Source organism: Falco rusticolus, chromosome 10, assembly GCF_015220075.1.
Source record: "Falco rusticolus isolate bFalRus1 chromosome 10, bFalRus1.pri, whole genome shotgun sequence".
Taxonomy (NCBI): domain Eukaryota; kingdom Metazoa; phylum Chordata; class Aves; order Falconiformes; family Falconidae; genus Falco; species Falco rusticolus.
The window spans coordinates 31,324,285-31,345,497 of NC_051196.1; the positions used below are offsets into that span (position 1 = coordinate 31,324,285).

Sequence of the window (21,213 nt, forward strand, 5' to 3'; positions counted from 1 at the left end):
CCTGCTGGTGCATATTCTTTTTAAAGCGGTCTTTAGAAACCTAAATGTATTATAAATTTGGCCAGAGATATACACAAGAGACATATTTGCCTTTAAGCTCAATTTGTGTAATATACCAATTAAATCCAATCTCATGCCAACATTTTCTCAGTCAAAAAAGGCCAATAGAAACACAGGCGTAGGGAAACATGACCCATACCTTGCTTTTTGGACACTACCAGTTCATTTTTATTGTGACAATAACCCGTCAGTAATCATTTTCCATCACCTATTAGTCTTCTCCAAAATAGGTTTTCTATTCCACATGGGCATCTCTCTACGTAACTGATTTGTCTCTTGAATTTTCAGAGATGAATTTCTGTTTGGACAATTAATGCAAGAGAAGCATCCTCTTTCTTCAGCCTATTTAATTGCTGTCTGCTCAGACACAGAAAAAACCTACCATGATTGTCAAGCACTCCTTACAAGAAGTTTGACATAAGCTTAGATTTCTTCCCATTCCATCTATTGCTAGGATTTTTTTTCCTTTTTTTTTCCTTTTTTTTTTAATGTTTTGCATGGATATAGTAACAACATCCTCATTAAAAAAAAAAAAAAAAATCAAACCACATTTCCAGGCTATGACATTTTCCAGTAACACTCCAGAACAAACATAGCTTTCCATCTCTTTTTCCTTTCCCAAATTAGAAACAAATAACATGAGAGAACAACCCTCTCTGCTCCCCCAAACCTAAAGTCGTTGCAAAAAATCTTTGGTATTGGATTTTTTTTTACATTCATAAAGAAACTTTATTCTTGGGTTCCCTATCTAACTAGGCTAAGCAGAACTAAGGTTTGTCACATTACCACCAGGTTTTCTTGGCCTAAACTGGCTCTTTTTGATGACTGCAAAATTTTAACTTCCTTTAACTTCTGTATTATTATTGTGATATTTTTTATGTACACTAACTAATAGTTTGCAGCAGATTGATTGCAGACTGTTTGGGCGGGCTTGAAGAGAATATCTGGTGTACAAAAGACCCTGAAAATACCATCTAGACATCACAGGGACTAAAGAGAAAAGTTATTCTGACATTGAATAAGCAGCAAAGAAAACCAACACTGTTGAAGAAATTGAGTATATTTTGATTTGTGGTTGGGTTTTTTTAAGTAAATCCAAAGTACATACATAACTTCTTCCCAGACTAGCAATCCAGTTTGTCTGGCTAATCTGCTTAATTGACCAAACTATAGAGTAACTGGTTTAGCGTAATAATAAAACTGATTCTTTAATGGTAACAAAGGAAATTAAACAAAATTCTGGAGTAAAATCAGATGCATCAGAAACATATAATGACAGAACGATTATTTTTTTAAAATGGAAAAGGTTTTCTACATCAATATCTTATCAAATGAATGAGCAGAACCTTACATACACCAAAAATATGGCTCTTGTGCTATGGATTATTGATTTAACAAATCAACAAATCCTCATATAAAACAGAACATGTGAAATGAACTAGTGTTTCAGCAAAATGTATATTTTCAGCAACCTTTCACTAAACCATAATTTTAGCTTACACAACCATTAAATTATATTCATAATGCATTTTTTAAAAACAACGCATTTAAACACTAATTGTTTAACCAGAAAAAGGACAGGCAAGTCGATTAACTGAAAAGAAAATGCATCTTAAGGAGAATTAAAAACAGTGTATTTGTTGCAATCAGTCAGTCACACATTATTCACTGTAATTTGGAGTACTTTGCTGGTTTCACTGAAAGAGTAACCTTATATAAGACTTTTAAGGATAATTGTAACAAATAAATGCTACAACAATATTAGTTTGTAAACATTTCTCTCTTGGTCATGGCCAGTAAACTCTTAAGCTCAGTTCCAGCTACTAAAGCTTAAAGTTAAGCATTTAAGTTTCATAGTTTAGTGTCGGTGTTGTTTTACCATTTAACTACTAGAATTTTTTTGTGGTAAAGTCAAGATTCAGATAGTTTAAGAAGGCAATACATACATGCTTTCAATTTAAGTAGATACAGCAGCCTATTCTAACAATAAGAAACAAATATAGATGAAACATTGCCTCCTCCATCCAATTCAAAATGAAAATAATTATTTACAGTGTTACATAGCATTCAACAAAGCTGAGCTTTTAGAAGTTCTAGTATTTTTCAGAATTTGCTTAAAACTACAGTTACCAGAAAACATCCTGCTATTTTAGAACCTACTCTGAATGATTTCAGTTTTTAGTGGACTTGAACAGGAGCAGCCAAGAGCAAGGCTACTGTCTGCATTGCTGGCCACCACCATACAATCTCCACTCTATTGCACTTCATGTGGCCAACTCAAAGCCTCAGTAAGAAGTACCAGCTAAAGAAGATTTCTTGTTACTCTGCTTTTAAAACCAGGACAGTGATAATTCCTATTACACAGTTCAAAAACAGAGATACAGATTTGTAACATGAGCTTTTCTGCACTGCCTAAAATATGCCCTTCCTTTTATCTTTAAAAGGATATTCAGGAGATAAAACAACTCTTATATACTCACTAGGAGGAAAGGAAGGTTAAAAACAAGAGGATATAATTTTGGTTTCCCAACAAAGCAGATGCACAGTAATATTTTATGTTTTGATGTGCACATGACTACTTGCAAAGGACCTTTGACATGAATTAAGTTTACAATTTGATTGTGACAAGATACAACATACAGTTGCTCTGAAAGTCTTACGATTTATATAAATTAAAATCTTAAATACAAAGAGAGCTTAACAGGATCATTTATGACAATATTACATCACTAGGGAACATGCTTCAATATCTGTGCTGACATTTTATGCAGCTTCAGCAAAGGCTACATTATTGAAACAGAAAGAAATCTGTGTCAAATTTGATAGTTACTCTGTGTGACATTCAGAATATTGAAAAAAGTTAAAAATACAGTCAGCTTCTCAAAAAAACTGATGAAGCCATATTTAAATAGTAAAACAACAAACAAACAAAAAACCAAGCAACAATAAAAAATCCACACAACAAATGTCACAACACAACCCTAATATGCAGTCTTTATCCTAGACCTCAAGTGTTGGCTTTCTGACTTGTCTGTTTCATGGCACTTAGGACCTGTGTTTCTAAAGATTTTTTTAAGATCCTCTGTGGCATAAACATGACTTCGCAGTACTGTCATTATGTTTGGCTTAGATTTGGCTTTAATTAGGTCTCATTTGGCTAAGCACTTCTGTATGAAAATTCTACTGTGCATTTTGTTTTATTGATGTCATAACAAGATGCCTGGATTGACCTCAGATCTTGCTATGACATGAGCGTTTTGTAATTGGTTTAAGTATTTGGTTAAAGAAAAGTGATTTCAAAGACATTAGACATTTCTGGCAATGTTTCTAAAAGCTGAAATTCAAAATAAGTTGTCAAGCACTTGAGAATCCGTGGTTGATGACCTATGTCTTCTACTTAACCTATAAAATATTGTGCTTAACACATGTAACATCTCCCGAATGTGGCACTTTTTTCTATTCATGGAACAAAGTAACAAATTTTAAAAGTGTAAAAGGATTTTAAAAAGTAATTGCAGAGATAAGATCAGAATTATCTTAGTCTTGTAAATTTAGAAAAGGAAGAGGTTGCTTGAAATACATCTAAGCAAGTACTCCTGTGAATTCCTTATTTTCACCTGAGTCTACTTTTCTGACTCCTCATTCGCACACAGCCAGAAACAAAAAATTATATTTAAAGAAAACCAAATCTCCATCATCATCTGATTTAACAACCACTTTGCATTTCAGCTTTCACAGACTTGCTAATAGCAAGCCAATGAAAAACGAACAAAAGTCATTAAGAAACACTGCTTTAATTCGATTAACTTCTAACAGCCTACACACTTGCTTTTTTGTTAACAAACTAGTTGTTACACCAACCTGCCCATTTGCTTTATTTGTAAATTCCGTGGAACTCTCTTTACAGCTTTCTGTAAATAACACCTGTAATTACACTGTAGAATTTGAAAGAACAGCATTTTAAATAAATTAAACCAGAGTTTTTGTTGCAAAGCTTTCTGAAACATCTTCATAATAACAAGCCTAGAGTTCATGTAATGCTTTTGGTGGTACTTTAAGTATCCAAATATTTAATATACAGACAGCAATTTTCAACTAAAAAAAATTCATCATGTTGTAAAGAGGAAGTTCTTACATAAAATATATGTCTACATGGAATATAATAGCAGTTATACTTGCCTTGTATTTGTATTTCTAAAATAATAATTCAAGTAAAATACACTATCTTTAAAGAAAAATGATCAAGCTTCTTTGAAATGGCCATCACGAGTATCATGCAATAAGAATATTTAAGAGCGTAATCAGTTTATTCAAGTGCCTAGAATTGGATACTGGCATGTAAACCACTGTCTGGATTTCCTTTTGAAAGCCTGGTGACTTAGGTGTGCACACACTGAAATCTACAGGGCCTGTAAGCTTGCAGTTGCAGTACGCATCAAAGAAAACATTGTCTTATGAGCAGCATGCTCAGAAATACTTGAAGGCTAAGCAAATCTCTCCCAAACTGCTCAAAAGATGGTACTTCTATCAAACAAGGAATTCATTACTATACAAGTTTATCAAAAATATTAGCAAATGTAAATGTATTCTAGTTCCATGGTAAACATTTCCAGTATAAATTTATAGGCTTACGTGAATTAATGTAATATTCCTACAGTCTATTTGCACAAAGGGAAAGTTATGGGAAATAAGAACGTGAGTTTATGAAACTTGTCCAACATTGAGATACTAGCCTCAGATCTATAAGGGTTAGTTACAAAAATACCATTAATCTTTTCATAATATAATCATTTTAATATTAGAATTATATACATATAAAATGTTCACATAAGGAGCAAATTAATACCTTCATAGACATAAAACCCTTGAGTCAGACTAAAATGAATTACTATCTACAGGCTAAGAAAGAAAAAAGGTTACGCTTCGTGAAACATTCACTGCAATGTTGTTTGAGCACCTTCCTTAAATACCTTCTGCATAGACTCAGAAGTGTAAGACATGTCAGTAATAAATTAAAGTAAAATGTGGTTGAAAAAAAATCTGGCACATGACTGCAAGCATGAAATACTGGCTTTTTAGAAATATTTGGAAGCCTTGTCTTTTATTTCAAAAGGGCTAAGAAAATACTACACGTTAATTGGCTACTTTTCTTCCCCTTGCCCCATACGAGACAGTACAATCCACTGCAAAATCCCACAGGCACAGTCTAGCATTTTTCCCAAGGCACGCAAGTTCCACCTTTACTGAACACTAGTCTCACTTTTATACTGAAAGAAGATTGGTGATGTCCTGTCAGAATTTGCCCTTGCTCTAAATCTGTAATTTTTAAAGAGAAAGCAAGTATAGAAAATTTTTGCTTTTTTTACCAGGCTACTTTAAATATACCTCTTACTCCATGTAAGATGAATAAAGAAAAATTCTTGGGGAGGGAAGAGGCAGGGGAGACAGACAGACGTGGTAAGATCTTTTTGGTACAGAATTTTTAATTCTGTAAAAGCAAATGAATAGACAACTTAGATTTCGACAGCCTTCCATAATGCAAACGTTATGGAAATGTATTAACTTCTGATCACAGAACCAGAAGTTCAAACGGATTAATCTGTTTCTATTGTTAAAGCAAAGTGAAATTTGGAGATGACTATTGTGTTCAGGTGCATCAAAGATGATCTTGTCATAGATGTAGGGTTATTAAAAAATATATTTTAAAAATAGAACCTGGTAACGTCCGTTGAAATAATAAGACATCCAAATAATAGTTCTGCAGCGTCAGTTTTTTAAGTCAGTCTTCTGTCAAATGTTGTCTTCTGATACTACCTTGTATTCTCATACTGGTTTTGATTTTCTTATTCTTGGCGATGCTTCACCTTCTACTTTTGCTGCTCCATTGACACAGTTCTCTGTAATTTTAAGTTACATTACAGTAAACACACAATTTTGCTTTACATGAAAAGATACAGAAACTAGTCCAGGAAAATTTAAAAAGTTATCTTAAGTAGACTAAAGAAATCACAGCTAATGCCTGCAAATAAAATGGCTTCAGCAGAACCCACACTCTCCTTCAGAATACTTCTACAAGCGTGAATACTTTTGCAAGTAGAAATAAAACAATGTACAACACCTTTCCACATATGCAGTCAGAGCTACAAAGCCTGTGCTATTCTTTGTTTTGCTCAACTGAAGCAAACATGAAGTCAAACTAGTATCACTTCTGCTATTCCAAACCACAATCATCTTGGGAACTTAACAATTGCACTAATTTCATAAAACAACACAGAAAAGCAATAAAGTCATTCATCTAGAAAGGAGAGAAGGATCTGAAAGACTGGAGAAAGAGGAACCAAAGAAAAGCATCTGCAGCCACACTCACAGCAGAAAAGCTGCTCTGGAATGATAAAGAAAGACAAGGTTATGAGCACCATTATGGTCTAGAATCTTCTGACTGGTTTCAGCTAATGCTGACTCAGCTAGTAACCTCTGAATGCAAAAAGCTTCAACAATTCTTAGTAAAAATTAATACATAAAGATCAACTTCAGAAAGACAGACAGCCTGTAGTCAAATTCCCAAGAAACTGCATTTTTCAAAGCTCTACCCAAATCTCAGAAGTGATTCCCAGTCTTCCATACAACTTTATCCCATATTTTACATATATGCTAAAAAGAATATGAAATTTCACTCTACCAAATCTTCATAACTCTCATTTAACTAATGTAATTGATATAACATCGGAATTTGGAAATTATACAACATCATTTAATTAAAAAGCCTTTCTTCATTAGTTGTCCTTTGCCAGCTACTACATTCCTTTCAAGTTCTTTTTCAGTGGGTATGACATTCTTTACATGAATGTGTCTTTATATAGAACAACAAATGAAACTTTAATGGTCTGAAACATAACAGAAGCAGAATTTATGAAATACAGTAGGGATTTCAGATGATACTTCTTTTCTGATATTAAATATATATATATATATATTAGCAGCATTGTAAACAACTGATCTAAAATGGAAAGAAAACCCTGGAATCATTAAGTCCAGTTTCATGAAATATTCCTTGTGTTTAGATTAACACAGAGTTCAGTGAATAACCCTGAAGATTACCCAGGTATTAATACAGTTAGCACTCTCTGTGCTGTCTTGTTAGCAATATGGAATTAAAGAACATGCCCCAGTGTTTGAAGAAGCTATATTATCAATATTCTCTGCATGTCAAAAGACAAATAATTTTGCTCTTTTACAGAAAGAAAAGATATAAGATGATATATTTGGTATAAAAACATTTGGCCTAGAAACATACTAGAAACAATACTATGCCACTGACCTCTGTTTGGTTCCTGGTTTGTTCGTTTCTTTTTTGTGTTAGTTATCTTTTTCTTTGGAATCTGGTTATTAACATGCTCTCTATATTTCTTCAGCTGAAAATTTATAAATTTCCACATCATCCAGGCCTGTGTTAGACAAACAGTAGCCAGGCAGCCAATCCTAACAAGATTTGAGATTTTGGAGACATTAGATAAAAGTTTCAGTTAACCATTAATAGACTGAAAATCTGTACCTATTTTATTTTTTCTCCAAACGTCTACTATTGAAACAATTAAAGTCTTCATACGATAGGAAACCAGATGTATCAGAAAACTTTACACAAGACAAGCTGTGTCACACAAGAAGTCAGTGGAAATCATATGTAAAGTCTATTGCTAGAAGCAATCAGATTTATCAAGCAGTTATGACCATAGCTTTCAATGGCTGATAGGAAATTGTATCATTGAAGCCCTTTCTGCCAAGCAATCTATGAATGAGAAATCACATAGACTCAAAAATCCCTCCCACACACTTGATTACAGGCATTAAGTTATAAGGATGAATGTTACAGTGATAAGCTTATGCTGAAAAAGAAATAAAATTTAAAATTAACAAGCAAGAATAAAAGATAGACAAAAATGCTACAGAAAGGCGCCAAACAAATAATTAATTAAAAACTTAGGGGTCTTAATATCACCTAATGATACTATGCCCAGTATAGACATGGAGGGGGAGTGGAATTAGAGATTATTATCCTAGGCATTTTGGATAATTATCAAACATTAGTTAAAATAAGTTTCTTTTTTCTTTCTTTTTTTTTTTTCTTCCTATTTTCCATACATACTGGTTTTACTTTGTGAAAAGAAGACAGAAAAGAGAACAAAACTTCCCCTCCCTTAAATACTCAAGAGGAAAACATCACCCAGGAAAATTCTTCAAAACACATTATTCCCCTGGATTATTTTATTAAAGTTCTTTTGAAATGCCACATTATACAAGCATGAATGTCTACTAGCCTTCTTATACCTCACAGGGAGTACATTGAAGTTTCCGCCTGCTATGGAAAAATCTGAATTCTCTGCTCTTGCCAAACCAAATCCAAATGTGAGGACAGATAAAGTCAGGGTCAAAAGACGCACCACCACGAAAAGCAAAGCCCAAATGGTAAATCTGAAAACAAAATAATGAAATTAATGTGCTTTCTGCTTTTACTCCCTTTCTTTTCAATGAAGTCAAACATACAGAGAATTTTTCATTAAAATTCTCTCAGCAATGATAGGGAAATATCCATGGAGGGGACCAATAATTACAGAAAAACTTGGTCATCTGCAAACATTCAGTCCTGCCTCATTACACAATCTTTTGACTAGAAAGCACAATTAAGTAAAAGTTGCATCTCAAGTAGGCATTCATGCTGTAAGCCACTTATAAATAATGGTGATGCTATAAAGCCAGAAAGCTGATGCTAAAGTTATTAAACAGTTGGAAGATCAGGACAATATATGTAATTTATAACAGCCAGACATTTTTAGGACAAGAAGAGAAGGTAATCAGATAGCTAATAAGTAAAAAATGACAATTATTTCACTTTATAGCTAACAGAGAAATGTGCCATCCTGCAGATTTTCAACATCTAGAAGTTTTTGTTATATGATATGGAAAAAACCCTGAAGAACAGTTTTATTAAGCTGACAATAATGAATTTAGAAAATTGGTATCATTACTGGCATTACATAAAGATTTCTATAGGAAAAAGATTTATCATGTGACTGATGAATGGATTAAGAGAGACACTACCAGTGTGAATAAAAAAGTATCTTTTCAAGATTTCCATTAAAAAAAATAAAATCAGCTTGTTCAACTGATATCAAACTTAAAGAAAAAGTTCTTTGCATCTCTCATAGTATAAGCAAAACTGCTTAAAAAGCAGCTCCCTTCACACCCTCCTCCAAAACTAGATTTTAAGAAAAGCTACAATGTCTGGAACCGTAAGAAGAAACAATAAATTCAGAGCTAGGAAAAACACCTAGTATTTGACATTGTACTGCTTCTACTGTTTACATTATAGGTTCTACATGTTGTAATAGAAATAAAATGCCCCAAATACTTCTGCAATTCATCAGCTATGAAAACCAATTTCCATTTTGAGTTATTTAAACTGTGGTAATATTGCACATGGGATAACTGATTTCCAGCTGAAGACAGACATAGTTGCTTATCTGACCATTAGAGCCTTCATAAGACAGGAAAAATATGTTCTCCTAATCAGTATATTTAGCCTTCATGCTTTTGGATGGCGTATAATGAAAAGCAGATAAACTCGTAGCTCCAAAATCTCACAATTAAACACGACATACAAGTGAAAGATAAGCTAACTTTCTCCCACTTTCCAGATTTGCATCAGTAAACATTGATTTTTTGCAAAGAACATACAGCATACCTATTTAAAATGTTAGCTTTAAGGAGCAACACAAATGAATCTTGTGAAAAGACCAGAAAGAGCAGCAGCATTATGTTGCCTCAAGGGAAGCTGCCTATATATAAGGGATTGCATGAAAGAAAGCAAGGCATTCATGATAATCTCTTCCAGCTGAGCAGTCACTCAGAAAAGGAAGAAATAATATGAGACAAAGCCACATAAATGGGACAAGGCTGCTTTATTCAAACTGGAACCTCCAGAAGTCTTCACATTCAAGTGGTGAAACATATCCAATCCTTCCTAGCACGCCTCAGTTAAATATCTCAGTTCCTCATCTCTTCCCATTCTCAAATGCATTACTTTTATACCCATTAAATCTCAGAATGGTTGAGAATCTTACTCAGGAGATGCATAATTGCATAATCAGCTACACCTTTTGAGACATCACCTTCTCTGTTGTACAGTTACTTCACTTTCTCACCTTACCAAAAGGGGGGAGACCTGCATTACAGGGAATGCTGCTTTTATTACTTCTTAGATTAACTGTGTTTAAAAACAAGTGTCCCTACATACAAACATTTATGAGCATTTAAGCAAATAGGGAACTTACAGAATCAGAAGCACTACAAAGGTATCTGAGATGCGACTTTAGCAAAAGCTTCAGCAAAACCTTATGATCATGACAGTGAAATGGTGTATTTGCTTCCTTGACTTTGTGTAATGACAATTACTTGTGAATTCGAAGCAGGTAATAGTGGACATTGAACAAGTGATGTTTGCTATCTAAGTACTTTTACATACATGCAAATCCACTTATTAGAAATTAGTAAGCAAAGTTCTGAATTTTAATATATACATATAAGATTTACCCTTTTTGCTTGTTTTCATCACTGAAGTAGAAAAGACGTGAGGCATGAAAAATGAATTCCACTAAATAGTGAGGTACCATCAGAATTAGCCCCAAACGCTGAAAACTATAAAACAGAAAAGTTAAAAAATTTAATGAAATTATGAAGACAACAGATCTATCTATTCAAAATGGATATGCAAATACTTACTTTAATATATAGGCACCAGAGATATGAATAATGTAAAGGCAAATATAACATAGCTGCCTTGGAATATCTTCCTAAAATTAGAGAAAGTATAATAAATGCTGTTATAGTTTAACTATATTTTCCAAAGAAAAATCAGATCATTCATTAGGTTTGATTATTTTTCACACTACCGTATAAATTTCTGGAAAGACTATCTGAATCAAAAACTACAGCCCACCTAGACTACATCAGATAGGAAATGCAAGAAATTAAAAATATATAAATAACTGGACATATAAATATGAATAAGTATCTATTGATATAGTTAATATAAAGGAAAATACTGATCTGAATAATTTGAAAGAATAGATATTTAATTAACAGTACTAACAGCTTGTCTCCATACCTTTTGGATCTTTTGAAAGTATAGCTCTGGCAGTGCATGAAGCCAATAGGCTATCTGGCAAATATAGAAGAACTTTACCTGAAAACTACACAATAATTCAGGTTAAGAAAACACGGGATGATAAGTTTTCAAGCTTTCAAGATGAGATACAAGATTTTATTTTATTATCTTAAGTAAATTCATTCTGACTCATTATAGTTTATGATTCCTAAATCACACATGCCGCAAATACAAAACAACCCTGTGGTGACAGTTTTTTTAATTAGCATCCATAATCTTCTTGATAGCAAGTCTGAATCACCTTTTGGGACAGTAGGAAAGAAAAAACACCAAATAACCTAACACACAGAAACAATTTATTCTGTGAGCAGCAGAACTCCCTTCCTAAAAAACATGTATTATCCCCCCTACCCTCTAGCACACTTTCTGGAGAGAAATGGGCACAGGGTGCGCCCAGACAAATATCACAATTTTATAGGTCATCTTAATTTAGGGGGAAAAAATACTCAAGCTATAAATCCCCTCTAATTTGAAAATTCAGTCTCCAAGAAACACATTTCTTTAGTACAAAAGAATTCAGCAGTCTTATTTTATATCCCATCCTGCAAATACTTTTACTGTAACTCAGCTACCATGGTTAAGTGAAAGAAAGTTAAGAACACATACAAGTATCTCTCAGATCTCTTGGAAAGATGTTCAATTCATCTAAAATTACCTTTGAATAAAACAGTTGGCAGTTTTCAGACCGAAGAAAGTATTTTCATCTAATTCTCATTCTTATAAGGTATGAATGTCACTCCCTTATTAGTGGTCTCCTAAAGTATGGGGTGGTTAAACATGCAGTGATTAGCCGTATCAGATTTTTTCCAATTGAAAATAGAAGACTTACAGCATACGACAATGGGGATACTCTGTCCAGAGTGAGGTTAGGTCCATCGCGAATTCTTCCTAAAGAAAAAGGCCACTGATTTAAGGACCTTAATACTTTAAATGTATTGTTAAAAATAAAAACAGCAAATAGAGTGACTTACTGCATTCAAAATACTTGATCCCCATATAAATGAAAATAAGGAGAAAAACGCTAGCTGTCCCGATTCATTGAATTTGCTGTGCTTTGTTTTCGACAAATGCAGACGTCTATTAATTTTCTAGAAACAAAAAGCAGATCAATAAATGTATTATCTAAAACAAGAAAGGTATTTGGGAGGTAGTGTTCACTCATGAATTTTTTTTTCTTTTTTTTCTTCTCACATCTCCCATTCTTCAACCAAAATACATTGCTCCCACCATTTAAGACTTTGATCAGCAATTTGTAAGACAATTTGCTTCAACAAGACTTCTCACTATGGTAAAGTTCACATGGAAAATATTCAGATAATATATTCAGACAATCCCCCACCCCACCTCTAATCAGTCATATTGCTAAATTTTTCAAATGTCTTCGCACACTTAAAAACCCTTTGAGCTTCTGTGGCTCAAATGACCTATTTGTGAAGACATTCTAAGACCATCAAGTAACAGATAGTTTTCACAATGGCATTAACAAATTAATTTGACTTTGCAGCTCAGTTGGTGTAAAAGAACACACAATGAAGTTTGAGCTCCCTCTCTGAGGCAAAGTCAGCTGACAAACATAAATCCACCACTGCAGTAATTTTCATTTTTTCCATCTTCTGAATATATGTTTCAAATCTAATGCAACAGATGTCACACACAGATATTTTGAGTAGGTCATGAATAGTTAACGTCTGTTTTTACACAAAAATATAAGTTATATTGATTGAAAGAAAGGTTCAGTGGTTTATGCAACTAATAAATTGAGGAAGTATCACTATAAAAATATAATAAAATAATCTAGGTTGAAAAAGACCTTTAAGATCATCAAGTCTTAACTGTTAACCTAATACTACCAGGTTCACCACTCAACTAAGGTCTATTTGCATTTTTGTCAAAGAACAAAAGGATTGATCATAAACAGGGTTTCTACAGGCTAAACCATTCCTCGTACCATAGCTTACACTAAACTTGAAGAAAAACTCTTAGCAACTGATGGCTAAAAATAACATGTTTATAAATGTAAATTATATTCCAGTAATAAACTTACATCTAATATGTTCTCCTGGATTACAGCATGCAGATTAATAGCTATGAGCATGTAGAAGAAGATCGTGGCAATGTCTTTTGGACCATAGTCATAAAAATGAAATTGCTCATTGCTGTCATCTAAAAAAAAAAAAAAAAGTGTGTATTTTTACATTCTTATGAAGAAGTACTCTGTGCAACTGAAAAAGGGCAGCAGTGATAGTTGCTCTTGGAAGTTATGCTAAATTGATACTGGATACTAGTTACAAGTTTTACATTTTGAAGATTACTTTTTATGCCTGATCAGATAACTTGGAACTTCTTTTCCTTCAATGCAATTATATAATTATAAGCCCAGAACAAACTATTGAGAGTAGTATATACTGAGCTCTAGTTTCAAGTCATTTCTTTCCCCTAGGGCATCAGAAAAGAAAACAAACAATAAACAAAAACAACAACAACAAGCAAACAAATAAAACCCAACAAACAAAACCACACACCAGCACCCTATCCTCTACATTTTGGCAGAGACCAAATGAGATTCCATCTTCAGAAGCATGACTGACTATGTGGGGAAAAAGAAACTACATAGTAAGGATAGTATCCCTAGTAGTTCAACTCATTGTTAAGTACCAATTTCCCTAGACTTAGTAGTACATTCCCATAAATCAAAAACAAAATAAAATTAAAAAAAAGGAACATTCACACTCTTACAACCTCATTTTTCTTTATGCATCTGAGACACTGCAATGGAAAAGAAAGAACTTGTACTACAACTAATCAAGAGCTGTGCCCACCCTGATTTACAGGCTATCATGTCTAACATATTCCTCTGCTTTCACTTAAGAAAGAGCATTAATTTGATGTCTCTTATCTATATATGCGCCATTTTTCATAAACTTCAAGGAATTTTGTTATCTTTGTTAGCATTATTCTACCCTTTGTCAAACTGCATTGTCCAAATGCAAAACAGCAGAAATAGAGACATCTAACAACTTTCTTTTTCCTAAAGGAAACTAGGCTAGAAGGTGTCAAGGAAGCAATTACTGCTTCCTGTAACATGATTGGTACATTAAGGTCCTAATGCACAGGACATCCATATAACTCTCAGGGTCAGATGTTCTATTCCTATGTTTGAAAGCAGCTTGTGATACAATTGATGAACAACTGCATATCAAATGCTATTTCTGCCTGTTGCCTAGCACTGTTTTTCAAAATGGACCTTCACTAGCAATATATTCAGAGGGCCAGAGTAGAGACCTCAACATTGGTTGTGAACAACTCATCCACACCTCCTATTAAAACTAAAGGAAGCTCTACCTTGTTCATTCCATTGTATGTATGTATATATACACATACATACATGCACCAAACACTGTGAAGAAGTCACATCACAGGCATCTTTGTAACTGACGTGGATTTCACTTTTGTCTCTACTACAGGAGATTTCTACTTGATGCTGCTTAAATACCTATAAAACAGAAGTCCACAGACTGTGTACACCTCAAGTGTTCAACATCAAACATCTCAGGAAACATTTGCAAAAAATTATAAATATTCATTACTGCAAGCAAAGTTAATCAATGCATTATTCTGAACATATTAAATGCACTCAGAGTGCTAAATTATTTGGAACGGTTGCAGCACAGAGGTCTCCAGTTTGGACACCATTAGAACAGAAGTCATAGATTGCTAATTTCTCTGGACTTTAGTTCCCCATCTGGAATAATTCTACCACAGTACCTATTTTTTCCAAGACATTGTGCAGATTAATTCCTGGAAAGAATTGAAAGTTATCAATACTATTGAGAAAAATTAAGTTATCAAATAAGGAAATTCCACTAGCTGCTTACTACTCTTGTATATAGTACACCAGGTACAAAAGATTAAAAAAAAGAAATCCCCTTTTTTTAGCGGAAAAAAAGAATCGGTACTTCTCTCTTTGTTATTTAAAAGCATGACTGAATCAATATCAGTTACTTGAGAATAACCATGTGATATTTTTAAAATATAAACACAAATCCATTACTAAAGATGTAAGAAATCATGAATAAACAACAGATACATAGAAGATTACCAAAATATTCTGTCACTTGATAACTCCTGTTGAGTGCATCAAAACTGAAAAGAATGCATGCTTTTTACATTAAGATGCAAGTTAACAGCAGTGTTAACTATGGGAAAAATAACCCAGTATTATTCACCAGCAGTAGAGAAAACACTAGAATGTTTCAGTGAGTATAGTATTAGCAAACCCAAAAACAGACAGATAAATATGAGAGTTCTACTATATTATGAGAGTGAATTGAAAACTTGAGAGAAAAACAAAGAAAGAGTAATTTTTAATTGTTGAACTCTTGCATTACAAGAAGAAGAAAAGAAGAAGATGTGAGTTAATCTTACCAATGGTATAGGTGACATTGTACTGCACGGCTACAAAGATGATGGCATTCTTGGTTGTGGCCTGAAATTCAAAAGGAAACAACGAAAAAGTACCAGATTTTTCAAACAAGCTAGACTATAAACACCCAAAACTAGAAGATTATGCCATCAACAAATGTTCTCCCACACATGATTTAAAACCGAGAGGTCTTGAAAGTGTTATTCATCTCCAACAGATGTGGAGGCTCACCTTGTTGCAAATCCTTTAACATTTGCTGCATAGGGTCAGGACTTGAAATATCTTCTTGTAGCTATGGATCAAATTACTCACTGTTCTACTAAGTAACATTTTAAAGTGTTGAGATGTGCAAATGGCTTTCATTTCTTTCAAAAGTTAAAAGAATCTCTAAATTAAATCAGATGGAAAGTTTCCCCTAACTTTGCAAGATACTAAAAAAGCGATGTTCTGTTTAAAAAAAACCCAACAAACAAACAAACAACCACAAACCACCCTCCAACACTTTCAGCCATCCCTATCTCTTCAAAATGTCTTCCCATTCCCATACCGCAGTATATTTCGCCCATAGCTGTAACAATGGAACTGTTTATAATGTGGATTACTATATGACCGTACTTCCAAGTGATAAGAGGTAAATATGTTTGCTTAGTTTAATTTAGATTTCATTATCTGGTTTGCACAACTTCAAAAACAAGGTTGTGCTGATGCGACTGAAAGAAGGGTAAGCTATAACACAGGGATGTAAGTGGAAGGAGGGAAAAAAAACCCAAACAAACCCACCAATAAACCCTGGTTCCTTTGCTGCAAAAAAATGCAAGATGGAATTACATCCTACACTGTCAATAGCAGATAGATTTACTATGTTTGCAAGCACCCAGTTATCTAGTTCATAAATCAGAGAAGTACAAAATGCATAATCTGAAAACTGAAATAAAATAAATCCTTGTATGTTTCTTTTATGCTTTCTCTTAAAATTATCTTCATAGATATTCAGGAGTATATAAAACAAGCATTAATTTATCTAGCTACAAAGTAAGCAAGAGACATAACAACGCAAAAGAAGATCCTTTGTAGTAAAACAAGGGAGAAGAAAGCAAATCACTTCAATACACTGGGAGTACATCTATGAAATTAAGCAGTACAGGGAGGAGTCATAATACTGAAGAGTGCTTTTAAGAGGAAGTCTCATTAAGGAAAACGAAAGTACCAATTTTTCTGGCATACGAAATCGACTTTCAGATGCTGCAGTTCTATGACAGACACTGCAGTTCTATGAACAATTTAACCTTTTGTATACCAGTACTACCACCAAAATGAGCCATCCTGCCTTTCTTTTCACTGCCAGTTGCTTCTTGTCTCTGTCCCACACTACCATCAAAAGTAGTGGTGTAGTGAATTGGGCAGGAAAATTATGCAAGTTGAAACTGACCCAGCAAAACAAGAGGGCAGAGAAAACCCTGTTAATCTTAACACAGATGAATTTCCTAATATGCTGCACTGCTCAGCTATTGAAGTTCTTTTGTGTGCTTGATGGGGAGAATAAGCAGCCACAGTATCAATACCAACTTAAAATGTTCATGGAATTAAGAGCAAAAAATTCAGTGCCAACTGCTCCTGAAAGACAGGGAAAATATAGATAGTTACATAGGTATGGATGTCATCAGCACTTAACTAAAACAAACATACTTGCTTTCAGTAAGTCATCACTCAGGACCCACAGCAACAGTCTCTGTATACACATCTATAGACCTCATAATAATCAGCAAAGTTAAGGTACAGGAAAGTACAATTAAGGTGGATAAACAACCTTAAGTATAAGAATTCCTCTTAAAGAAATTCTTATAATTGGAACTTAAGACATTCTAAGACTAATTTCTAATTTTAACACACTTATTGTTTCTTGGATGGTCTCATGGATATGGGCAATTGAATGCCATGTAGAAAAGAAAACCCTGTATTTATTACAGTACTACATAAGCCCAAGCAAATCATTCAACAGGTAGTCAACTCTGAAAAGTTTCATTTACACATTCTTTAGCTTATTAGCGTATAACCTTTGGTACCATGGGCTAGATTTGGAAATTTGTCATTGACAGATGCATCTGAAATCACCATAAGGAAAAAATGCCATGAAAAGCACTGATTTAAAAAGTTGTCCTTCAGTGCTTCAAACTTAAAACACAAAAATAATTTCAATTTTTATGAAGAGAAAATCAAGACCAAAAGAAAATACACAACAGCTGTGTAGGCAAGTTCAGTAACTCTTACAAAGCATTCAGCATAAAATCATGATAAATGTCACCAAAATTTACTTGAAAAACAGGAGTAGGTTTTTTGTGTTTAGCAAACTGCATTACCATTATAAAGATGGTGTAAGACCTAGACAGTGAACCACAGAAATATAGATTCCATTCAAGTAATTCCAGTATGCTTTTCTGCAGTGAATGAGGCAGAGGTGTAACATAGAGGTCTAACCTGTTACATAGCACCACTATGCCTCTGCATAATAAATGAAAGGTGTCTCAATACAAAAGGTAATTTGTGCATCAAAAAAAGGACATGCAGCTGTTTAAATTAAACTATAATAAATATAAGAATATATATTCAAACAAGCACAATAAAAGTGTATCACAAACTACACTGAAGTCTAGCCGACATTTGAACTTTTAGAATTATGTTAACTAGAAATGAGAGAATTTGCTAACTATCCTTGGGTGTAACTAATATTAAACTCACTCTTTTTCCTCTAAAACAAACCATCTTCATCAAAATAATAATGCTTGCCCCAGGGGACCTGCACAGTCCCTTCCAATACCTGTAGAATCACAGAAATAAAACCACCAAGCTTGAGTTAAGACAAATGGAATTCAGAGATGAAACTCCAGAAAACATACTTGTTTTTAACAGCAAAAAGAGCAGTATCTTTTTAGAAGTACCATACATAAAGATACATAATACCCCATCCCTGGAAGTATTCAAGGCCAGGTTGGATAGGCCTTTGAGAAACCTGGTCTAGTGGAAGGTGTCCATGCCCACCGTAAGGGGGTTGGAACTAGATAATCTTTAAGGCTCCTTCCAACCCAAACCATTCTATAATTCTACAATGAAAAAAAGTTCCATTTACGATCCCAAACTGGTTTTACTTTATGCCAGGTGCAGACATTTACTTTGTTTCTTAAAGCCTTTATCACCTCAGTTGTCAAGCCCCTAGCTATTTTGTTTAATCCCACAACTGAGTTCTGCATTTCATATTTTAACTGTTGTGATGTACTCCTCCATAGATGACAGAACTTACTATACCTCAACACTGCCTTTGTCCACCATTTAGAGGGAAATTATCTGACCACCACAACCGCCTTCTCTATTTCTGTCCAGTATCCTTAATGATTTCAGAAGTGGTTCAAGACATATTAAAAAAAAAAAAAGTGCCAGAATAGCTACATGTAAGGATCTCAGAATTTAATGGTATTTTTAATTTAAAATGATCTGATTTTTAAACTTATCCAACTGATGGGAAATGTTGAAATATTTCAGTGAAGTATTTAAGTTTTAATAACAATATTTCAGTAAAGCATTTAAATTGTTTCTCTATTTAAATTAAATTTTAAAAAATTGTTTAAACTCTATTTACCAAGACTAATCCCATACTCAACACCAATATGAAATATTCACGTAGCAGCACACACACACACACACACAGCTTTTGCCCCAAAAGTAGGAAAACGATGCCTAAGAGAGGTGCCTAATACATCACCCCAGAAACTAAAAAGCAGCTCGCACATGGAAATAAACTTTACAATAACTTTCAAATACAAAGGCAAAGAGCATTTCAGAAGTTAGGCTGAGACTGTCTAATCCCACATTTTTCTTCAGATTATCCATCGCCAAGGGAGCTGAGCTGATGATGGCTATAGACTGAGCCGTGGTGCAAAAGGGTGACTAGCAGTTTTTAACTACCATGTGGTTAAGCATGCTTAAAACAACAGAGACAGTCTAAAACCCTCTTTATAACAGTCTTCCAGACTGCTTTACCACGTGGACCTTGGAACAGAACAAGAGGGCAAAAAAAAAGTCAATAAACACAAGGAAGAGACATAAAATGACTGGTTTAAGCGAGGGGGCTTTGAGGAGCTTTGTCATTCAGGAGACTGCACCTGAGTAAAAGGGAGCTTATGGGAGGGTGCTAGGAATGAAACGTGTGTGGAGATGAAGGAAAACCAGGCGAGAAAAGCGCAGCAATGTGACAGAAGATGAGAAAAGGGTTGCGTGGTGAGCAGGAGCTGGCGATGGCAACTCAGTAAAGGCGGCACTGGGGAGTAAGGGAGCTAGGGCAGGACTGAGCGGTGGCACTTGCTGCACTCGGAAGACAGCCGAGGCACGGAAAGGAGGGTGCCGGGCAGGGTGTCACGGAGTCAGGCCTCAGTGTAGCGAAGAAACGGACATAACCCTGCAGGGAAGGGGAGAGGCAGGCGGGGAGGGTGGGGCAGAGCTGCCTGGCAGCTGGGCTGAAGCGGCCGGGCGGGGCGTACTGGGCAGCTCCGGAGCGGGAAACGACAGGGCGGCCGCGGCTGACCCACAGCAGGACCAGGCGCTGCTCGGCTCGGCAGCCACCGGCCCCCTCGCCCCGCCCAGTACCTCAAAAACGACCCCCATCAGAAGGCTCATCACCAGGCAGGATACGACATCCACATGGTTCTGAATGATGAACTCATGGCTTAGCACCGGCGGGCTCTTGTGTTTCCTGCGGAGCCGCATGGTGGTGACAGCTCGCACGCCCAGGCAGCCCCGCCGAGAGGAGTGGCACCGCCCCCAGCCCCTCCACAGCCGTTACCTCACGCACGGTAAACACCGCCAGCCCCGAGAGCCCACCTCCTTCAGAATGGTGGCCAATCAAACTCAAGAGTGCCTATGATTGGCAACTCTGGCAACTAATCGTTAGACGGTCTGGAAGAGCCGTTTCTAAGGCGGCGGTGTTTCGGCGGCACTTAAGCTTTTGCGGCGGGAGACGGAGGCCGATTTGAGTGACATGGCCCCTTGCCAATCACGTGTGCGGGGGGGGTGGGGCTTGCTCGGGGGACCGCCGCAGGCCCCAGCGGGTGGGGCCCGGCCGGTGCCGGGGGCGGGCTGGCCTGAGGGGGTTCCCGCTGCGCGAAGCATGGTGGCGGGGTTGCCTTTGATCCGGGCAGGCCCATGTGGTGGCTCTGCCCGCCGCAGCTCCAGCGGCGGCCAGGGAGCTGTGTACTCGTTAAGCCTACGAGGCATGCTGGTTAGTCTGCTCTCCTCAGGAGTCCCGGGGTAGTGGCCCTCCTGGGTGGTGGCAAGCGGCTCCTTATCACCCCCTTTAGAGCTGAGCCGTTTTCCCTCACGTATAGCTAGGCAAAAGTGGGGGGAAAGGTGTTAAGAAACTACCTTTTGCTTTTTTCCCCTCATTGAAATAGGAAGGGGATTCAGAGTGCTTTGAAGTCCTAAACATGTGGACGTTGGGCTTTCTAGCTGGAATTCAGGGGGA

The 21,213-nt window shown here is 35.7% G+C and overlaps 1 protein-coding gene across 3 annotated transcripts; it reads right to left on the minus strand.

Moving 5' to 3' along the window:
- Positions 1 to 1,104: 1,104 nt before the first annotated feature.
- LOC119154589 (translocating chain-associated membrane protein 1-like 1) lies at positions 1,105 to 20,554 on the minus strand. Of its 3 annotated transcripts, none has more exons than XM_037402343.1 (11): positions 20,536 to 20,554; positions 15,707 to 15,767; positions 13,326 to 13,444; positions 12,253 to 12,369; positions 12,111 to 12,169; positions 11,222 to 11,306; positions 10,837 to 10,907; positions 10,648 to 10,752; positions 8,386 to 8,529; positions 7,379 to 7,539; positions 1,105 to 5,957 (listed from the first exon to the last, which is right to left on the minus strand). In XM_037402343.1, exons 3-11 carry the CDS (start codon positions 13,374 to 13,376, stop codon positions 5,884 to 5,886), a joined length of 867 nt encoding a protein of 288 aa, XP_037258240.1. In that variant the 5' UTR covers positions 13,377 to 13,444; positions 15,707 to 15,767; positions 20,536 to 20,554; the 3' UTR covers positions 1,105 to 5,883. The 3 variants fall into 3 exon arrangements, with proteins under 3 accessions (XP_037258240.1, XP_037258238.1, XP_037258239.1); XM_037402341.1 differs by lacking the exon at positions 20,536 to 20,554 and adding an exon at positions 20,340 to 20,522; XM_037402342.1 differs by lacking the exons at positions 8,386 to 8,529; positions 20,536 to 20,554 and adding an exon at positions 20,340 to 20,523.
- Between the last annotated feature and the right edge of the window lie 659 nt (positions 20,555 to 21,213).